General features: G+C 44.3%; 1 protein-coding gene across 5 annotated transcripts in view; it reads left to right on the top strand.

Annotated features, from left to right (window-relative positions):
• The window catches only part of SBNO1 (strawberry notch homolog 1), a 42716-nt gene extending 31623 nt beyond the window's left edge, over positions 1 to 11093 (top strand). For all 5 annotated transcript variants that reach the window (XM_016153739.2, XM_016153741.2, XM_016153740.2 and 2 more), the window contains 8 exons: positions 840 to 914; positions 1743 to 1889; positions 1975 to 2069; positions 2167 to 2259; positions 6028 to 6165; positions 6840 to 6916; positions 8235 to 8428; positions 9566 to 11093. In XM_016153739.2, coding sequence (XP_016009225.1) covers positions 840 to 914; positions 1743 to 1889; positions 1975 to 2069; positions 2167 to 2259; positions 6028 to 6165; positions 6840 to 6916; positions 8235 to 8428; positions 9566 to 9708 — 962 coding nt within the window. In that variant the 3' untranslated portion in view covers positions 9709 to 11093. The remainder of the gene's footprint in view (positions 1 to 839; positions 915 to 1742; positions 1890 to 1974; positions 2070 to 2166; positions 2260 to 6027; positions 6166 to 6839; positions 6917 to 8234; positions 8429 to 9565) is intronic.
• Positions 11094 to 22304: the final 11211 nt, after the last annotated feature.

Raw genomic sequence — 22304 nt, forward strand, 5'->3', positions numbered from 1 at the left:
ATCACAGACTCCCTTACAAGTCGGCGGCTGTATCACTGACACGTTTTTAATAGCCGCGTAGCATTCTGTCGCTAGCTTACGAACAGCTGCTCAGTCATTCCCTCATTGATATTTGGTTGGTTCTCCCTTTTTCTGTCATTACTAGTAGTGCTGAATTTATACAGGTAATCCCCCCGCCCACCCACCTGTCGGATGGGTCCCCAAAGGAGGAGTTATTGCAGTAGAGATCTTTGGCCACATAGTTGTCACCCACAGAAGCTGCACAGTTTTGAGCAGGTAGCAGCGTGTTGGCCGATGAAATGAATGTGTACCTAGGATATCGTCGTGCTTCCTGTTGACCCTTTTCTCTCACTCTCTCGTTCTGTAAGGCTGAGTTTGACCCTGGTCCCCGGGACTTTTACTGGCTCCACAAACTGCCCTCCTAGTAACACAATTCAGAATACGCTGTCGTATTTGCTTTTGTTGTGTATCACCTTATCGATACCGACAAGTAAGGTTTAGGAAAAAATGTTATATCATTATTTATACTATTATTAAAGGTAGCATTATTCTGCTGCATGTTCAAAATTGTATAGATTTTGTGGGGATAACTGGCCTCCACTGCCAGAGATGTCGTTGGAAAGATAAGATATTTTCATGAACTAACAGTGTTGAGGCTTGAGTACTGTGGCGTTTCAGAGGGCCTCAAGACCTTTGGGGACTGCGGGTTCCATTGAATTCAGTCGATAGGAAGTATGGACGATACACAGTGTCTGAAAGTTAGAAGTTGATCTAATTTGATCAGTCGGGTAACAGCTCATCAAGCCCTGAGGTTTTTTTATAAACTCTCTCTCCCGCAGATGTCCGGCAAGGGCTCATAGGAGTCGGCCTGATCAGCGTGGAAGACCGCTCGGGAATCCTTACCCTGGACAAAGGTGACGGTGCTGGTTTGCATGCACAGAGCGGCGCTGCATCGTTAGAGCCCGTTCTGCGGCTTGTGCTTGTCTGCGTGAAGGGGACAAGTCCGGAAGTCTCAGTCTCCTGTTACTGCCTGCCCACAAAGCACGCCGGGTGGCTTTTCCTTGCTGTGGTTATGCAAAAGGGATCGATCTCAGAGATCAGACAGATCCCCGACCTGTCCACACAGCAGCAGTTCCCACCCCGGACTGCACACGTGATCAGCTGTCGCGCTTTCTAAAATGCGCTGGACTGGGGCCGGAGCTTAGACGGGCTGTCTCCCAGAGCTCCCAGGCGTTCCGGTGGCCACAGTGGCACAAAGCGTCACTGGCTCGCAGCCCTCACAGCTCTACTAGTTAAGAGTTGGTGTTGGTCAAATACAGGGTGACGAAAGGTTACTTGAGTGTGGGCGGTGAACACAGCGTGATGTACAGATGATGTATTTAGCATCGTACACTTAAACCTATATAATTTCATCATCCAGTGCCACTCCAATAAGTTTAATAAAATTTTAAAAAATAATATTGGAGAACAAACATTCCTATGTGTTAAATTGTGTGTTCACTCTTAGTAAGTGAAGTTGGTGCAAAAATTCAATTTGGCAAACACGGCCTACGCGCATGTGCTGTGGTTGTGGTGATTGCTTTAGGTAGAAACGGTCAGGTTGTAGCTGCGTCACAAGTAGTGCAGGAGTCGTGACGGAAGGCCAGAGGAGAGAGAGAGACTTGGACTAAGCTTATTACATGCGTGCGTGTTTAATTGCCATTCAAATGCATTAAATTTTTCATATGTTCTTGTCATTGCAGATTATAACAACATAGGGAAATTCTTGAATAGAATTTTGGGCATGGAGGTGCATCAGCAGAACGCACTGTTTCAGTATTTTGCAGACACACTTACTGCAGTTGTTCAAAATGCCAAAAAAAATGGAAGATATGATATGGGAATCTTAGGTAAGTGGGGGAATGTTTTAAATGTCATGTGCGTTCTTGATGAAATGTTCCTTTTACATTTATATGCTGCTTTTTCTTATTCAAGATCTTGGTTCTGGAGATGAGAAAGTGAGGAAAAGTGATGTTAAGAAGTTTCTGACTCCAGGATATTCAACCTCTGGGCATGTAGAGCTATACACAGTAAGTGTGGGAAAACGTGTCAGTCCAGTGCGATGCCCTTCTGTGGTCGGCACTCACAGCAGTGAGTTTAATTTAAATGTTATTGTTTCTTTTATAGATTAGTGTAGAGAGGGGAATGTCCTGGGAGGAAGCTACCAAGATTTGGGCAGAACTAACAGGACCAGATGATGGCTTTTACTTGTCACTGCAAGTAAGACTCTTTCCTTTAAACATGAACTGTTCAGATCTGTGTTTTTGCCAGCATTCTCTGCTTTGCACCTATTTTCCAATTTTTAGCTTTCTCTGTTTTGGTAATTAATCATTGTAATTATGAGTTTGTCCATTTATGTACATTTTTGCTTGATGTACTTGAGGGATGTTGTTTGATGCAGTTTTTTGAATTATTAATTTTCTTTTAGCAAATTGAACTTTTTAAATAATATTATGCCTTCTTTACTCCTCATAATGCTTTACATCTAAAAGGTTCATTTTAACTACTTTTATTTAGTGTTGCCTGTGGACAGAGCTAAGGAGGGAGAAGTGTGTGTTTGTATGCATGTACATTTACATATAGATATGCACACACGCACACGTGCATACATCCATTCACAGCACAGTATCTTAAATTCATATTTTTTATCCTTTTCAAAACTATGGAATTTTTATTTCATGTCTTGATATTTAGTTATTTTCTTTCATCTAGTAGTCCTTACTCTACAGGGCACACAGGAAGATAAAATATTATCGATACTACAATTCAGTTTTCCTAAAAATAATTTTTTTTTAAACTACCTTTTTTGCATATCCTTCTCCTATTTTTCCATCTTAAAATATAGTCATGCTATTCTGCATTGTCAGCACATGGCAATTACATTTAATGCTCACCACTTGCTTGCTTGTCCTCAGGTTAGCATCTCTGTGGTTACTTACTTTTGTGGAGCCCGTTCCTAGTAGGTCTCTCATGAAGGGCTGATGGGAGCCTCATGCCCTGAGGTCTCGCATGCCTCTAGGTTCGTGCCTTTGTACTTGAAAGACCATCTTACCAAATGTGAGATCTTACATGAGATCTTCAGCTCACATTTTATTTCCTTGAGTTCTACTTAAATATGCTACAAATTCTTCTGAGAAAGAGTTGCTGTCAGAGTTTGATGAGCTCCAATTTCTTTCTCTTTTTAATTTAATTATTCTTTTTGTCTACGTGGCCCAAGGGTTCTGTCTCTGAAGGTTGGTAGTTTTATTAGAACATACACTGGGATTAGTCGTTCTTGTCAGTGTTCTCAGGTAGGTGGTATGCTCTTCGAGTATGTAGTTTCACATCTTAGTATTTCAGGAAGTTTTCTGCATTATTTTTATTTGCAAAGTGTTTAATATTCTATTTCCTTGAATTTCTCCTTTATCAAGCAGGACTCCTTTTATCCATTATTGGATTCTTGCCCATCTTTAATTTGTTTTCTCTTGACTCCTTTTTATCCTTTTCTTTTTCATTAATAGCTTTATTGAGATATAATCCATATACCACCCAGTTCACTCATTTAATGTATAATTAAATGACTTTTGGTATATTGCATTGTTAATTTTTTAAATTATGCTAAAGTAACAATAGTTGCTATTTTAACCATGTTTAAATGTATAATTCAGTGACATTATTTTCACAGCGTTGTACGACCATTGCCACCATCTATAAACTGAGTTTAACAAGGTCTCACCAAGATAATAGATAATTTCCAAAACTTTTCCGTCATCCCAAACAGACTCTGACTGCTGAACAGTGGCTCTCCTTTCCGGCTCCCCCGGACTCTGGGAGCCTCTGATCTCCTCTGTTTCTCTGAGTTTGCATTCCCAGGTACCTCACGTGCGTGGATCAGCCATATTCGCCCTGTGCCTGGCAGCTTTCATTTAACGCAGTGCTTTCAGGATTCTCCCATGTCGTAGCATGTGTCGGAATGGCATCACTTTTTGTGACTGAATACCATTCCGTTGTATGTGTGCACACATTTCGCTTTTATTTGCAATTATTTCCTGAATGACCAGCTGTCCATGGAGACCTGGTTCAAGACGTAAGCACCCGAAGCAGAGCATATCCGCGGTGCCACAGGCAGGTGAGACCGTAAGCCCTGTGGGGCAGGAGTGCCGGACGTTTGATAAAGTCAGGTAGTAAATATTTTTCAGTTTTGCAGGCCATACTTGGCCTCTGCTTTGCGGTCCCCCCGCCCCCATCGTTCTTAAAGCTTTGAGCCTCAGGCTGGATTTGGTCCACAGGCCTGGTTTACTGCTCACCGATCCAAGAGCAAAGTGCTCGAGCTGGATCTGGCTCCTGGTTGTTTGTTTGTTTGTTCATTTTGAAAGTCTTCCTGACATCATTGTAAATTCAGAATAGGTTTTAAGAACTAATACAGAGAAATTACTTGTATACCAGTTTCCGTGATGGTAGCATTTCAGAAAACTATAGTACGATGTCACAACCAGGATATTGACCATAGTTCATGAGATTTTATTTGGATTTCTCCCTTAGATGGGATCTGGATTGGCCCACATAGGGTATTGCTTACTGTTTTCGTGCAAAGTCATTGCCAGCATCTAAGCGCGGCAGCTTTTGGTGAGAGTGCAGGTCCCGGCCCTTGGTACCTGCAGCTGCGGCTGGCCGTGAGGGCTGGTGTCCCTGGTGTCCTGAGAAAGGGCATTGTTAGGGAAGGACCAGCCCTTTGTCTTGGCTCCACAGCAATGAGCAAACGTGCGTCACAGTGCGCTGCACTTGTGTTGACATTAGGAAAACCCTATCAGAATCACTTTCATTTCTTCTGTGATGTGACAGTTTATTTTATAATTATAATGAGTTAATCTGACAGTACCAAGTCAGGTTATACCGTTATTTGCTTGAAACCTTGTGTTCTCAGTATAAATTTATTGAATGTGTCACATCAACTGATAAAAAACATTTTTAATGTAATTACATAAACAATGTTTCAGGTCATTTGAGCAAGTAAAAGACAAAGGCTCTTTAATATCCATGAAGAGAAAAGTGAAATATTAAGTCTTTTTCTTTTATCAGTATAAGAATTATCTTGCTATAAAAACTTAGTAGCTCAGCAAAGTATTCATTTTGTACAGGAGCTGGGAAAAATGTCTCTACTTTGCAACTTTTCTTTTTCCTTCAATTCCTCCCCAGAGATTTTTGATGGGAAGCTCTTCACCATTCTTTAAAGAAGGTATAAATTAATGGTAATTAATATAGTTTATAAAAATTTACATAAAATTAACATAATTTTCCATTCTTATTTTTCTTTTAATTAAATGGGGCTTTTTATAATTCCTTCCCCTTAGGATTTCTCTCATAAGTTCCACTTGTAAAAACTTAAAAAAACATATGGAAGTTCCGTCGTATGTCTAGTGCATCCTTTTCCCAGTTCTGCATGCATAGGTTTTCCGTCGTAGCTTTCCTGTTTACACATTGCTTTGTTGGGAGATGCTGTCTTATTTCACCGTTCAGGAGACCATAGGGGTAGGTAGCCCCGATGGTTTAGATGAATCCAGAGGACTGCAAGTGATCAAAATCATTACCTTGGAGGTTATATTTCATTGTAACTTAAAGGAGAGTAACTTTTTAAAAAATTACAGTATGAAACATTTTAAATACAGTGGAGGTAAAAGAATTTTCCCCTGTAGACCGTTCATGCCCACTCCTTTGTACCATGAGTCAGGTGCATGGACTGGAAACGTGCAGAGTTGTCTCCACTGCACATCTGCTTTAAAGCTTGTTCCAAACAATTTTCTAAAGACTCTTGGCCCATGACCTGTGCCTTCATCTTGGTGAGACCTTGTTAAACTGTCACAGGGCCCTTCTCGTCCTTTCTTGTAGTTACATGTTCTCGTACTTTTGTTTCAGAAGATTCTGTTTGCTGTCGTGATGGTAGGAAAAAAAAAGTGTGTTTTAAAGTGTCTAGTATCGAATCTTTATGTTTTCTCACTTTTTTTTTAATAGATAAGGAACAACAAGAAAACTGCCATCTTAGTTAAAGAAGTGAACCCTAAAAAGAAGCTTTTCTTAGTTTATAGACCAAATACTGGGAAACAGCTCAAATTAGAAATTTATGCTGATCTAAAAAAGAAATATAAGAAGGTATTTTTTCATTTGTATGCTATGCTATTTGATATTTATAAATACTTATAGTAACGTTGAAGCTATGTTTAGAAGTGTTTTGTGTCTATATATAAAATTATTTTGTTGATTTTTTTTTTGATTACTGGAAATTTTTCATAAAATTATCAGGTTTTGTTATGTTAATATCCTGGTCTTATATTTTATCTGCCATGAAGAAACTGATAAAGATGATTATTTCAAATAGCTTTTGTTGTCAGGACAGGAAGCTTGCATTGGTAACTATGAAAATGAGAACTTTTTAAATAAAGATGTGCAAGACAAATTTCTTCCAAACAACTCTTGGTTTTATTGTGAACTGCTATGTTTATATTTTGCAATGATTTCTAGAAAAATAGTGAATGACTATTTTTCTTAACATGACTATTATTACGTTTTTATTGTATTACCTTATACTTCTATTCTCCTAGCCATTGTTGCTTGTAAACAATTATAATTAAGCCAGCTATTTGAAAAATTCATTCCATAGGCGGAACCTCATGGAAGAACTTGATGTGTGGCCCTCAAATGCAACCAGCAGCAAGGGCCAGGTTGTCTGTATAGAGATGATTTTAAGTCGGCTTAAGAGGCCAAATTAGGGAGTCAATTTGTTTAAAACAAACCTGTTTCAGTGAAATCTTTGTCTTATTTCACAGGTGGTCTCAGATGATGCCCTGGTTCACTGGTTAGATCAGTACAATTCATCCGCAGACACTTGTACTCATGCTTATTGGTTAGTATTTTTCATGTTTCTCACCGTATTTTCCAAAGTGTAATTAAGATTTAATTAAATGTGGCTTTACTCTTTAGTGATCTGCCCCTGTGAGTCCATGAACAGCTTCGCTGTTGTGAGGTGTGCCTCTTTCCATCACGGGCACTTGGAGTGTGTGGACCACACGCCGTTGAGGTGGCCCCTCGCTCTTCACCGAGGCTCTATAAACACCGAGCAGCCATTGTCTGGGAGCCTGGATGTCTGTCGTTCCCGGTGTTAAGACTTTATCTCCCTCCTTCTCTTTATTTTTTTCTTTCTCTCTTTCTTTCCATTTTCTTTAAAGCTTTCCTGGTGTCTGAAATAGTTTTGTTTTTAAGGCTAGGTAGGGAGCTGCCAGGAGAACACAGGTGCCTTGAGCAGCTAGCAGCAGCTACGGGCTTTGCTGCTGGGCCCTGAGCCGTGCGGCGCTGCTCGCCAGCCGGAGCTGTGCGCCACGGTGTTCATTGCAGGGCCCGGTCTGGGGAGTGTGTACACTCTGCACCCTTTGATTCTCTCAGTGTTTTCTTACCCATTAACTAGGTAATGGGGTATCTGGCCCACTTTATGAAAAGGGATATAAGATATAGATGAATTTTAGCTAGATTTTTTTTTTAGACACTTATAGGTAGATAAATTTGCTTCGATGTAAGCAGTGTTTTTTGGTCCTTTTCATTTTGAGAGTGAATTAGTGCTTGTTGGAAATTAATTTAGGAAAAGTCTTTAAATATTTTAGAAGTTAACCTACAAAAGTCCTCTCTAAAACATTTGCTCCAGGTTTTAGCAAGAAACGTGCCCTAATATTTCTAGTATTCACCTTGAATACTAGAAAGATATTTTTATTGGTGAATTGTGAAAAGAATTTTAACCGTAAAATTTTGATGTCTTTTTCAGTTTATAAATTTTCATATTCTTTTTTTTGTGTGTTTGCTGAGGCCTTTCGTACAATATATTGGTAGTTTACTACAGTAGAAATAATATGCAGAATTATTTTATAAGATAGCACTGATACAGTAAACTAAAACTGATACAGACATTAAAATGACAGATGCCTAAGTGGATATTAAAATCAGTAGATCAGAGCTTCTACAGGGAGTCAGACCTCAGAGATAACTAATTTTAAAAATCAGTAGTGAAACTTACATTGGGAAGGATAATTCCGTGTGTCAACAGGATTATAATCGAAGAAACTGTCAGTGAAGGCAAATGATGCTGAGGCCTTTTCTGCTTGAAATTTGGCAGACGTGCGGGCCTTTTACGTGTGTCTTCACACATAAACCTCCCCCCCCCCCATCTCTCCTAGGCGTGGCAACTGCAAAAAAGCAAGCTTGGGATTAGTTTGTGAAATAGGCCTTCGTTGCCGCACATATTACGTGTTATGTGGCTCAGTCCTGAGTGTCTGGACAAAAGTCGAGGGTGTTCTAGCGTCTGTCAGTGGCACAAACGTGAAGATGCAGATAGTTCGGCTAAGAACAGAGGATGGACAGCGGATCGTGGGTGAGTCAATTTTTTATTTTTGGTTTGAACTCTGGGGAACAAATCCTGTTTTTATTTTTCATTTTGTTTCTTTCATCTTGGACTCTTGACACTTATGTCTAGTAGTAGGGTACAGCTTGCTTTATATGTTCTTAAGAGGTCAAATGGAAGTTAAGCCTTTGAAAGGACTGCGCTGATTCCAGCCGAAGCCCTGAGTCATCTTTCATTTTATGCTGCGCTTGCTCCCCACTCCCCTGGCTCGCTGTCACTGCCTGCGCAGGCTCGCAGGCTCCCAGTGTGGGGACGCAGCTCCGCCTCTTGCCCAAATGCTCTGCAGTCTGCCATTTGACGTTTGTTGAGCCGGATCGAGACTGGAACTCAGAGCCACTGTGCACAGAGGATGGGCCGGAGTCCCGCAGGCGGCGGGGGCTGGCCCTGCCCACTGCTTGCTCAGTTACAGGCTCCACGGGGGTCCATCCGGTGACCACACTTCCCCGTTGCTTCGTCTTCGTTGCATTTGCAACAGCCTTTCTCGGCCGTGTGCTGCAGATGGGCAGCCTGTGGCCAGAGCCAGTTCATGAGCACGTTTTTGACCCTCAAGAATGTTTGGTGGTTTTACATCTTCATTTGAATTAGTTACCAACATTTAAAAATCAAAGGCCTGGATTTCCATCTTCATTTTTAAAAAGTGAAACAAAACACAACGGCTTCTCTGGAACATGGAGCTCCTCTTCCCACGTGGAGCAGTCGGAAGTTCTCTTACCCCGGGCACGCACTGCCGAGTGTGCCGAGGTCCACGCTGTGCCCACTTAGAGGTTTCCTTCCTCGGTCGCAGTGGAGTTTGCAAACACTACCCTGGAGTCTTTTGGCACGTGCCAGAGAAGGTGGCGCTTGACACGTTTGTTAACCTGCGAAGAGACAGTAGCTAGGAAGGTGCCGCACTTGACCAAGGAGGTGGGGTGACGTGGACACACGTGTGTGCTCCGGCGTTTGTGGGCGGTGCTGCGGGGGGCCATTTCAGGTGTGAGGTATCCCTTCAGTTGTGGGGTCTCGTCCGTTACAGTTGGTATTACACCCATTTTGGAGTTGTCTGTTACGGGTGACACACCGTATGGTCTCCTGGATGCCACCTTCAGAAAGTCTTATTTCTAATTGCAGGTTTGATCATTCCTGCAAATTGTGTGTCTCCTCTTGTAAATCTCCTGTCAACTTCAGACCAGTCTCAGCAGCTTGCGGTCCAACAGAAGCAGCTCTGGCAGCAGCGTCACCCCCAAAGCATCGCCAACTTGAGCAACGCATAAGAACAGACAGGTTTCAACATGGATGTATCTGAAATGCTGTTGAAGCTTATCATTTGCATAAAAATCAGGGACAGTTTCCAAAGAATTATAATTTTTTTCAGTTGTGCTCTCTCTAGTTAATTTTTTTGGGAATAAGGACAAACCTGGAATAGATAGCAAAACTGAAGATCAGCAGTGCCGGCGGTGGTACATATGTCTTTCCTTTTGCTTTGCCCATGGTACTTCCCGTACGCTTCTACTTCGGGTGAGCAGAGGGTGTGTGCGCGTGCGTGCGTGTTCGTCTGTTTGTGAGTTTGTTAAAGGCTACGAACCACAGTTGGTTTAAAAGCGCTTGGAACTTCCCAAACTGGCTTTACTTCATGTTACACAGTGCTCAGGGTTAACGCAGTCCATCCATGCCGTTGCCGCGGGAGTCGTCCCCGGACGCATGTGTTTGAGTCTATAAATATAGAACATATATATCGGTTTCTTTTTCCAACTTATTAAACACTAGGTTTATTAAAGCATGAAATGAAAGGTTGCACATCATGCGTTCAGGTTCTTTTCTAGTTTTTGTTCTGACAGTGCATGTCTTGGAAAGCATGCGTAAACAAGATTAACACAGAAGTCCGGTTACGGAGAGAAACCTTTGTAGGTGTATAGCATTGGTTATTGCATTTTTATAATGTTTATACCTGGGTATTGCTTCTGGCCCTGTGAACCTCTCCCCCACCCCCATTCTCCCTGCCCCAGGTTTCTTGTCAAGGTGACGAGTACAGACTTTTTTTTTTTTGTGATAAAATTCTTTAAAAGTTCATTTTAATGTATTAATAGTATTCCTATTGAGTGCTGCAAAAATGGCTACAAGCCTGCTTTTCTCAAAATGACATTTTCCTTAACTTAAAGGTAGTTTTAAGAAGAAGTACAAATCAGCTTCCATCTTGTAAACAATCTTTTTTTTACTTCATTTTCTTAATTTGCTTTGTCACTCATAAAAAAGGAAACCGTACTTGAGCTGTAAACTAGACAATGAGGAAACACTTGAGGCTTCTGCTGTATGTTTATTTCTTGTCGTTGTTGTTACCCAGTAACTTGAATATTGTTTAATGTGTTGTAAGACATTGTAGAGTTTATCTCAAGCTGTTAAAAATGGTAATGTACAAATGTGAATAGATACTTATCTATAATATGGGTAAGTTTTGTTTCGCCTATAATAGATGTTTTATAAAAACAAGTGAGGGGACAATTGGTTTTTTTTGTTTCCTTTTTTTTTCTTTCTTTCTTTCTTTTTTTTTTTTTTGCTTGCACAGGTTGCACTATTGAAAAATTGAGATTGTATAAACCTGGTCAAAAGCTGCAAGATACCAGTCTTGCAGATGTCAAATAAAAAGTTCTTACCCTAACGAGAAGTGGACTCTTGCTTAGGCCCTCTCCGCCGCAGAGGCGGTCTGTGGCGGCCATCGGCAGCCCTCGGGTGCACCGGTGTCCCAGGTCGCCTTCCTTTTGGCTTAAAACCTACTCCTCAGAGTTGAGGCAGTGTTGAGGAAAGGGTAAAATGAAAGTACTTTTGAATGTTTATCAAGTTAAGTTGTTCTCCTTCATCACTTTTTAAACTTCCCTCAGACTCGGGCGAGCTGTACGCTAAGTGCTGAGCAGCCGGGGCTTCGCGCTCTGTCCCTTTAGAGCCCCAGTTGGGTCACGTTCCGTTTAGTCGTGTCAGGTTTCCACAAGTTTTCTTTCTTTGGCTTTATTTATTCGTGCTGCCTAAAAGAACAGATTGAGAATAATTTCTGTTCTTTGGCACGTTTTGCCCAGTGGATGCAACTTTCTATCCTCAGTCTAGTCCTGTATCTCAGGCAGCGGTTTGTGCACGTGTCAACCAGTGAGCGCCCGGTTCGGGCAGCGAGACCCACTCGGCAGCCAGGGGCAGCCGACTTCCCAGGTCCGCTGTGTTTAGACCGGTAGCCCCGTCAGCTCCCGTCACACTGAGGTGGACAGAGCTGGGGGGGGCAGCAGAGCCAGCCTGCCCCTGCAGTGCGGCCTCGTGGCAGGGCCGGGGAAGATAGGCGCGCGTGGGCTGTCGGCCCGACTTCCCTTTCGCGTGCGAGGGGACCTTTCTTAGTGAGCCACGGTTCCCCCTGCAGCGTGAGTATGAGGATCCCTTAGCATGCAGGTGGTCGACCCCCACGCTCGACGGTGTAGTGCTTGCTCTTGGAATAGCTATCCTGATACAGAAGGGCCATACGTCTGTTCTGTTCTTTGTAGGACAGCTTTGTTTTGCTTTTTAAAAATCAGGTCTAGAAGTAAGACCTCCGAAAACTCTCAGTAGACCTCAAAAAGGCAGCCAGTGTAATGGGTGGGGAGCTGAGGTGCCCACCTGCCCCTGCCCTCCATGGGGTGGTGTGCGTGGAGCACCCAGGGCCTGCTGCCCATCCCCCCTGGAGGCGCGCGTGTGACCTTTACACTGTGCCCTTATCTAAGTCAGCAAGTTCAGGTTGGCCAGCATGGGAAAACCCAGCATCCGAGGTCCTCTTCTGTCAAAAACCAAGTCTTAGCAGTTCACTTCTTTAAAACAGGTCCATGTATTTCAGGATCTGGATGCCACGTCTGAACCCAGGGGCCCTTCCGAACCCAGTGCGAGTCCATTTGGCCTCTGCAATGCCTTGTCTCCCTTTTTAGCAATATGGCTCTGAGCACAAAGATTGGGTTGTAAATCACGATAGTGTTTTCAGAGTTTACAGAGTAGATTATACTGAAAACCGCTTCCCGAGGCCAGAGCTTCTCAGATGGCATCTTGGGGGCAACTAGTATCCCCCTAAGTTAAGCAACCTCCGCGCCACAAGGCGTCTGTCTACAGCGTAGTGGGCTTATCCAGATGCGCATCAACGATGCGAATCCCTGGAAGTATTAAAGTATTTCTTTAAACACAACTTGAGCAAAAAGTAAATAACTTAAGCAGTTTTCCCTTTTCGCTGCTAAGTTGCAGATACACTCTTGAATATCTTTTCTTTACGTGTATATAATTAGCAAGAACCTGCATCCAAAGCAACGTAGTAGTGTGTGTACGTATCTATGTATTTATTCCAATCCAGTTAGCACTTAAGAAACCTTTTTGAGTTGCCACGATCAATTTTATTTTGCTTCATCTGTTAAGTAAAAGTTCTAGATGACCAAGCTCCAGGGAGAAGAAATACAGTGTGTTAGAGGCAGAGTTTTCTGGCTGGTGGCCCTTGGACAGCCATTTGCTAGTATCGTATGATGTTATTAGGTGGCTTCCAGCTTGACCAGAAAGGGCACCGGGCAGCATCTGCAGCTGTGCGATGGGGGCCCTACACCCCACCCCGTCCACGGTCCTCTTAGCATAAAGGAAACAGCAATAGATTGGAAATGATCAGTGCATCTCAGTTTACGAAAGTAGGAGCAGAGGCTAGGCATTTTCCCTTTGGGTCCTTTTCTTGATACGATACTAAGAGGAAGGTCCCTATATAAATATTCTCATTTTAAAAAGGAACCTGAGTGATAGTCGATGGTGTCTAAGAATGGTGCAATGTGAAGAGTCACCATTAGGCTGGCCCCAGGGGACAGATGCTTGGTCAGTTCAGGCATCCCAGCAACAATGGGAGCCACTGTGATGATGGGCATTTGCTGACCCCCTTTCCTGTGTTGGGGGTCTCCCTGGCCATCACCACACCCATGCACGCACATCGTGACCCTCTGCTTCTGGAATGCAGCGAGCAGTCCGTGTCTGCGTGGCTACAGCTGCGAGCAAAATACATTCGCAAAAATTCTTCACTGGCCGCCAGTGTCCAATAACCAGCGCAGTGTCTGTTAAGGGCATGTGAGTGAAGGACTCGCGTCTAGATACCCGCAACTCAGGCTAGCTAGTCATTGTTTGCTGAGTACTTGAGGTGAAATCTAAAACCCACTTCCTAGTTTTCTGCTGTACTTATATATATATGTACATAAATGTGTATATTATAGAAACGTTTGAGTTCTTTTAAATTCCGAATGTAAATATTTCTTGTAAATTGGGACCCCCCCCCCCCCCAAACTTGTTTTTCCCTTTTCTCGCCTCCCCTCAATCCTATTTATTCTTTTCTTGACTTCCCATACGGGACATCTTACCTTTTTTTTTTTTTTTTTTCCTTTGGATGTAGGAAAGTGTGAAAACTTCTTAGTTGAATTTGTTCATATATTTGAGGATTCCTTTTTGCATCTTTGCTGTAGAATTCCAATGTCTATTTCGTGTTACTATTTTTCAACATGCCTGATTGTGTTTCGCATTTTGATTACGGATTTTTATTGTGTGCAATGCATTGTATTGGGGGGGAATGTACTCGAGTGCAATTGCTGATACTGTCATTATATGACTAGTTATGCTCATTTACGTTGCTCTTTGGAAGCTGCATTGAGCCTGATGTTTTCACATAAAAAAAAAAAAATTCTTCCCAGGACTTCCTTTAAGCTCCTCTAACTTCTTCAGTGCATTTAGGATCAAACTTAGCTCTTCGGTGAACCCAGCTTGTTCCTGCCCTTGCAGTTTTTCAGGCCTGCCCCGAATTCTTCATCCATGTGGCGCTCTAGCTGAGAGGAGAATCTTGGAGGTCTGACCGTGATTTATGGCCTGCTGCTGCTACAGATTTTCTATGTTTCTCTTAAAAAGTCGGGCCTGTGCTTTTAATCTACAAATTATAATCAGAAACTTATTCTGCAACAAGCACAGGTAACCCGCTCGCACCTGTTAAGGATATTTATAGCAGACGGGGAGACAGGCCTGGTGCACGCTGATGTCCACGTCGACAGGTGACGTTAGGCAGTGCACTTCCAGAACAGTTGTCCCCCCGAAGAGAGCGACACAGCTGCTGTAGAGGCTTCCACGAGCCTGCAGCTCATGGGCCCAGGGTGCAGCAGGCCGTTAACGGAGGAGGGGCCGGCACTCTCAGCCTCGTGCCGTGGACCTGGCCTGAAGCAGCCATGGCCTCGGAGCTTCTTAGCCATCGCGTTGCTGACGGTGGAGCCCCAGAGGCGAACCCTGGGTGGTGACCACGGATTCTGCCCCTGTAAGGAAATGTTCCTCTGTGACTTTCAGGGAAGAGCGCCATGAGCCCTTCTCAGCCTTTATTCACAAGCACACTTCATCCCTTGCTGTTGAACTGGGCAGGCTTCTTGGAAATTTCAAAGTAGTCTGTATTTGGCTAATTCCTGAGAACCTAACTTGTCATAAGTAGGGCCCGTGAGCACCCCTGTTCCTGCCGCCCACCCCCGGCTCGCTCCCTCTGCCGCCCACAGAGCAGCTGAACTGTGCAGCCGTGTCCTCTGCGGCCACGGGGCTCCACGCAGTTAAGCTAAGACTGGCTGTCCCCTTCCTGCAGAGCCGAGCCAGGGACGCAGCCCGGGAAAGTCGATTCTTTCCGATTCTTGCAACTCAGGCCTCCTGGGGCTGCGGGTTCACCCGCAGGTCCCCCCAGTGAGAACCCCAGCTTTTCCACTGACCCCGCCCTGAGGGCCTTTCCTGCTACGATGACAGTATTTGTGGCACTGAAGAGGGTAAAGAAGCTTGAGCCTTCTCGCTGGCTTCCACTTGATGGCGCAGAGAGCTTTTTTTCTACGTAGCACACTGCAGTCTCATCGCCATCAGAAAAAATCATCCTGTTCATGGTTTATACTGAATTTGCAAACTACTGATATTATTTTTTAATAACCACTTGTATCTACCATCAGCCATGAGAGGTGGGAAGAGGTACGTGGTGCCTCTGCAATAAAACTCTTGCCAGGTTCTACCTCCGCCGAGCGAAGGGTACTTTTATACGTAGGCGTAGACCTCCCTCCCTCACGATCCCGACACGGTGCGTCTCGAGACAACACGATGGAGTCCAAAGACAATTTGAAACCAAGGTGGACGTGAACTCTGGGGTTTCATTTCCGTCTCTTTTTTTAATTCTCCCTTTTGATACCGCTCCTCTGTTTCGAATGTCAGCGTGTTCCCGACACCGCTCCACCCCGCCTTCCGTGTAACCCGGGACCAACTGGCCAGAAACGCTTGTTCCCACCCTTGCGACGTGTACCTTTAACAATTGGGTCTCATGCAATAAAAATATTTTGGGCCGCATTCTGCGAGGCTTTGACCCTCGCAAGTGAGAACGATCAACCATGAAGCGTTAACAAATTCTGTATTTAGTTGTTGTGTTTTCATTTTTGTTTTTTTTTTGTTCTTTTTTCTTTTTTCTTTTTTTGTAAGATTCTTAAATAAATTAAACCGGCTAATCTGCTGCTCCTCTCTCCGTGTTTTCTTTGTCCCGGTTCAGAGCCGCGTCAGGGCCACACGCTCACCTAGAGAGCGGCTTTTCTGTCGGCACTGTACGTAGAGGGTTCCGGAAGACTTCTCAGGGCGTGGATACAATGGAACCCAGCACTCGCTGGGACAGAAAGTGAAACGGCAGTGTAGGCCAAGGTCCAGGTCCTTGTCACTCACTGCTCCTGAGACACAGGTCGCCAAGTGCCCTCCCCGAACGACGCCGTAAAACAAGGTAGCCACGGAGGCTGGAGGACTTGGGGCACGAGGCTTCCTGTTCAAATTCCCTTCCTGGCGTTGAGCAGCAAACGAACGTGCGAGTCTAAAGCTGCAGCTCGTGAAAAAACGATACGAAGAAACAAACAAATTGAGGCGCAGCAGGCGCCGTCGGGCACCCAGCGCGTTCGCCCGGGTAGCCCTCCCCCTTGGCTCATAAGTCACGGAAGGCCTTTTAGCTTCTAAATTTTGTGGAATTGGTGCTCGTATCTAATATTCACATATTCAGTGAGTGTTTAATAAGCAACTGCTGTGTGTCTAGCGTTGGGCCACATGAAGTCCCCAGGAGAGGCTCCTTGGTAGTTTCTCTGGTGTCAGAGTGAACAGGTGAGCAGACTGTTTCCCGGGGGTGGTGGTGGCCCTGGGCGTTGGGAAGAAAGCATCAGGGATGCTTGCGGGCCTGCCCGAGGCTGGGGACCCAGGACCGATGACCGTGCAGTTGGCGCCCGGCTGCCCTGCAGCTGGAGTGGACGGGGGAAGCACGTGGCGCCGTGCGGCTGGCGCTGAGCTCACGGGCAGCGCTTGGCCAAGGAGGCGGGTCAGCAGCCTACGGTGGACGCGGGGAGCCCGCGGGGTTGGGGATGAACAGGAGCAGAGATGTCTGGAAAAGGAGGATGGATCGATGCTCAGAATGGTGACCAGACCCCACTGCCCCATGCGGGAGCAGCCTCGCTGTCGCTGCGCAGATGAGTGGAGCACCCACCCAGGGGCTCCTTAGCAGGGGTGGGCTGGGGGCGGGCGGGGGCGGGGGTGGCGCTGCTCCCTCTGGGCCTGGAGCGAGGCGCCCGGAGCGGGGAGGGAGGGAGGGAGGGATTTTTTTTTTTAATGTTTGGAATATGGCTTGTTTGTGAGTCTTCTATGTGGGGTTTGAAATGCTCGAGCGAGTCATTCTATTTGTAGCTTGCAATGCTTAAGGGAATTTAATCAAATTGGTAAATGTGTTAAGTGTTTAGGGGAATTTAATCTGTCAGATGCATAAGATAATTGAGCATTAATTGAAGAACAAGCGAAAGGGAGTGTTTTACATTTTAACTAACATTTTACGAAAATATTTGTAAGTCGGGCTTGGAGACTGAAAGGAAACTTGTTTTAAAATGGATAACCTTTAAGAAACTGAGTATTAATTAGAATGAGGAATGACAGGCCAGGCTCCACGCCCAGCTTCCGCATCCGAGCGCGTTTCTCCGTTCCAGCTCACGTTAACCCTGTTCCCCTTTTGCGTTTTCTCTGTACTCAAGTCTGCTCTCAGCCTGGCCACGTATTCCCCGGGGTCCCCCGCACTATTGGCACTCGGGCCAGGCCATTCTTTGGAGGGCGGGGGCCTGTCCTGGGCACTGTAGGATGTTGAGCAACATTCTTGGCTTCTACTCAGGGATGCCAGCGGTTTACATGGCGCCTCCCCCCAGCTGTGACAGCCCCAAACGTCCCCAGACATCGCCAGATAACCTCTGAGGGACAAAGTCGCCCCTGGTTGGGAATCACTGCTCTAGGCAAATCAGTCACAAAGAAGGAAAGAGCCAGTGATTGTGTGTGTGTGTGAGTGTGTGTGTGTGTGTGTGTGTGAGATACAGAGGACAAGGCCCAGGAACAAGGGGCCACCACCCCTGAGGTACGGGAAATACAAATGTTAACTGGCTGGTGGTTTGGAGTATGTACCATACAATTTCCATAAGTATGAATATTTATCAGCTAGTCATTTGAGAGCATGATGTAAAGAAGCCATCTGTGAAGGCCTTTATGGAGAGAAAGGAGGCTAAAAGAAATGTGCAAAATGCTTATTTTTAGAGTCCAATTCTTGGCGAGTTGGCTTCGTCCTCCGAAAGCTGCCCACTCGGGGTGTCAAGTGCATTGTTGGGTTAGGAGAGGCAAGTGTCACGCTAGGGGTGCCAAATCGCGGTGGTTGAGTCAAGAATCACCAGCAGGCGTGCAAAGGGAAGATGGCCAGGTGGATGCTAAATTCGTCTGCGATACTTAATGCTTACGCTTTTGGTTGGTTGTTTGCTTGAATAAGTAACAGCGGCACACGACAGAAGTCAACAGGCGGATGAGAACGCGCAGCGAATATTGTCCTCTCTGCCCCCGCCACTCCGTCCCCGTCCTCTCTCCAAGGCAGGCGGTCACCCTTGCCCGTTTCCTCCCTGTCCGTTCTCGGGGAGCTTCAGAGGGTAAATTTTTGAGCATCTCAAAGCGTGCTCTAGCTTCTGTTGTTTGCCTCTGGTTCCAGGGAAGATTCGTTTTCGCAAAGATTAATGCGCAAGCCCTTTAATTTCTGGAGAAATCCAAACTAGAATAAGTTACCCGTTGCAGGCAATTGGGGAAATTCGACAGCATGAACCTTCAATAGAAAGGTGAGTGATTGATGAAGGTGGCCACTCGGAGCAGGAAACAGGTCCCTAAGCCCCTTTTCATCTCTAGTCTTTGATCACATGATACGATGCTCTGAATTCCTGCATTATTATTGGGTTTCTGTTTAGTCCGTTCCCACGTTTATGTTTGCGTGTGTGTTTCTTGTTCAGAGGCATTGATAGGACAATAGGTGTATTGTGTTCTCTGTCTGTCTGTATGTCCCATTTTTGGTCTTCTGTTCTACCCATAGGGAATCAGGCCTGAGAAGCATAAACTTTTGTGCCCCGAAACAGATCGGCATACGGCCCATGGGTCGATCCAGTCCACCTCCTGGTTTTGAATGACTCTGCGAGCCAAGAATAGTTTTCACTTTCTTAAATTTCAGGTTGAAAAAATAAAATAAAACGAAGACTATTTCGTAATGTGAAAATTACATGAAATTCAAATTTCAGTGTTCAAAAACGAAGTTTTATCGGCACGCGGCCATGGCGCCTTCTTTTAGGCATTGTCAAGGCTACTTTGGCTCTACAAAGGCAGAGTTGCCCAGTTAGGGACTAGACCGCCTGCAAAGCCTAAAATATTTACTAGCCGCCCCTTTCACAGGAAAGGCTTTGCTATCAATATCGCCCCTTTTCGGGGTTTTAACTCTTAGACACAAAAGGAAGTGAAGAAAATGAGAAAAATCCAGATCCTGGTTTGTATGGGGCCTGTTGTAGGTGGGGTGATTTGTCGCCCCTTCCGCCCACTCCCCACCCCCACACACCTAGAATCTAAATGTGACCTTTTTGGAAAAAGGTCTTTTAAAGATGTCATTTAGGATCTTGAGATCATTTGGATTGGGGGTGGGGTCCTAAATTCAATGACGAAGTGTTCTTAGACGGCAAAGGGGCAAGACAAAGAAGATGGCCATTTGAAGGCAAGATTGCAACGATGCTGATGCTGCCGTGCGGGTCACCCAGAAACCAGAAGAGGCGAAGGATTCTCTTCGAGAGCCTTTGGCGGGAGCCGGGCCCCGTCAGCATCCTGATTGTGGACTTCCAGCCTCCAGAAATGCGAAAGAACAAATTTCTGGTGTTTTAACACCAAGTTAGTGGTAATTTGTTACGGCAGCGCCTGGGAAACTTAACACATCTGTTACGGAGAGTGAGTTGTGAGCAGGAAGGAGAGGGAGAGCCGGAGTCCTTCCTGCAGAGGACAGCTAGTCTCACTTTGTCCCGTTTCTAGGAGCACATCGAGGTCATTTATGGACTGTTCTTTGCCTGTGCCTGGCTAGAACATCCAAGGACGCAGTTCTTTCCCTTCAAGCAGCTCAGACCCATGAAGGGCACAGGGCGGGTTAAATGCCATAGCAAGCATTCAGAGCGCGCGGTGGCCAGCCAGGGAAGGCTTTTCAGAGGTGAGCATAGTGGAGCTGGGCCTCCGAGGGTGAACGGGAGTTGGCCAAGTAGAGCACAAGGGCAAGTTGGTGTGACAAAGGCTGAGATGTGGGAATGAACAAGTCCTGGGGGCGTAACCCTGTCTGGCCTGAGAAATCATAAACAGTGGGAGGCGGGGCAGGGGGAGGTAACAGCTGGACTCCAGTGGGGTGGGGTAAGAGGAGACACCTAAATGTGGCTGCCATGCCCGAAAAAATAAGCTTCATGACACTATGGGGCTGCGTCTCAGAATAGTGACTGACACTGAGCAGACAATAAATATTTGTTAAATAAAAGGGGGGAAACATATGGTCTAAGTAGACACAGAAAAAGTATTAGAGAAAAGCCAACACTTTCATGATAAAAACACTCAACAAACTAGTAATAGAAGAAAACACAACTTGATAAAGAGCAGCTACGAAAAGCCCACAGCTAACATCATACTGAATGGTGAAGGCCTAAAATCTTGACCACTAAGATCGAAGGCAAGGATGCCTGCATGCTCTCACCACTTCTACCCAGCATTATCCTCGAGGTTCAAATCAGGGCCATTAGCCAAGAAAGAGAAATAAAAGATATCCCATTTGGAAAGGAAGAATTAAAACTCTACTTGCAGATGACATGATTTTATATATAGAAAGCTCTAAATAATCTACATACACAAACTATCAGAGCTAATAAGTGAGTTCAGAAAAGTTGCAAGATACAAGACTGAAAAAAATCAGGTGTGTTTCTACATACCAGCAATGAATGATCCAAAAATCAAAGTAAGAAAATAATTCTACTTACAGTGGCATCAAAAATAGTGGAATACTTAGGAAGCGTAAGACTTGCACACTAAAAACTGTAAAACATGGTTGAAATTAAATAAGACCCTTATAAATGGAAAAACATCTTGTGTTCATGGATTGGAGGACTTCATATTGCAATTAAGTTAGCAATGCTCCCTAAATTGATACACAGATTTCATACAAACCCTGTCGAAGTTCCAATTTGTGTGTGTGTGTGTGTGTGTGTGTGTGGCAAAAACAGACAAGCAGATCCTAAAACTCATGGATATGCAAGGGACCCAGAATAGCCAAAACAATCTTGAAAGAGAAAAACAAAGTTGGGGTACTCAAACTTCCTAAATTCAAAGCTTATTACTACAAAGCTACAGTAATGAAAGCAGTAACCAAACCAAAGTAGAATAGAATTGAGAGAAGGAATCAACCCTAATATTTATCATCAATTGATTTTCGACAAGGGGTCGGGACCATTCGAGGGACAAAGAACAGTCTTTTCAACAAATAATGCCAGGACAACTGAATAGCCACATACAAAGGATGAATTTGGGTCCACCTCATCGCATACACTAAAATTAACTAAAAATGAATTGAAGATTTAAGTATAAGAACAAAACTATCAAAACTCTTCAAAGAAAACACAGGTGAAAATCTTCATGAACTTGGACAAGATATACCAAATGCACAAGCAAACTGAAGGAAAAAAAAAAAACTTTTTTGGACTTCATGAAAATTAAAAACTTGTATGTCAATGTACCCTATCAAGGAATTGAAAAGACCACCCAAAGAATGGGAGAATCTCTTGGCAAGTGATATATTTGAGAAGGGACCATTATCCTGGATATGTAAAGAATTCTTAGAATTTAACATAAAAAGAAAACAAAAAATAGGCAAAGGATTGGAATAGATGTTTCTCCAAAGAATATATACAAATAATCAGTAAGCACATTGGAGAAAATGCTCAACATCACTACTCACCGGGGAAATGCAAATCAAAACCAGGAGATACTAGTTCACGCTCACTAAGATGCCTAAAATAAAAAAGTCAGATAATAACAAGTGCTGGTGAAGGTACGGGGAGATTGAAACCCTCATACACTGCTGATGGGAATGTATGGGAATGGTGCAACCTCTATGGAAAGTAATGTGATAGTTCCTCAAAAAGTGAAACATGGAGTTACCGCGAGACTCAGCAAATCCATTCCGGTATACACCTCAAAGAACTGAAAACACATGTTCACATGAAAACTTGTTCATGAATGTCCATAGCAGCCATATTCACGAGAGACAAAAAGTGGAAACAACCCAGACGTCCGTTAGCTGATGAATGAGTAAACAAATGTGGTATAGCCATACAACGCGACGTTATTCAGCTATGACTAGGAAATACATACTGACGTGTTCTGGTGTGGATGAACCTTGAAAAAGCATTATACTACATGAAAGAAGCCAGATACAGGTTATTTATTGTATCATTCCATTTAAAGGAATGTCCAGAATTGG

Source organism: Rousettus aegyptiacus, unplaced genomic scaffold, assembly GCF_014176215.1.
Source record: "Rousettus aegyptiacus isolate mRouAeg1 unplaced genomic scaffold, mRouAeg1.p scaffold_m13_p_5, whole genome shotgun sequence".
NCBI lineage: Eukaryota > Metazoa > Chordata > Mammalia > Chiroptera > Pteropodidae > Rousettus > Rousettus aegyptiacus.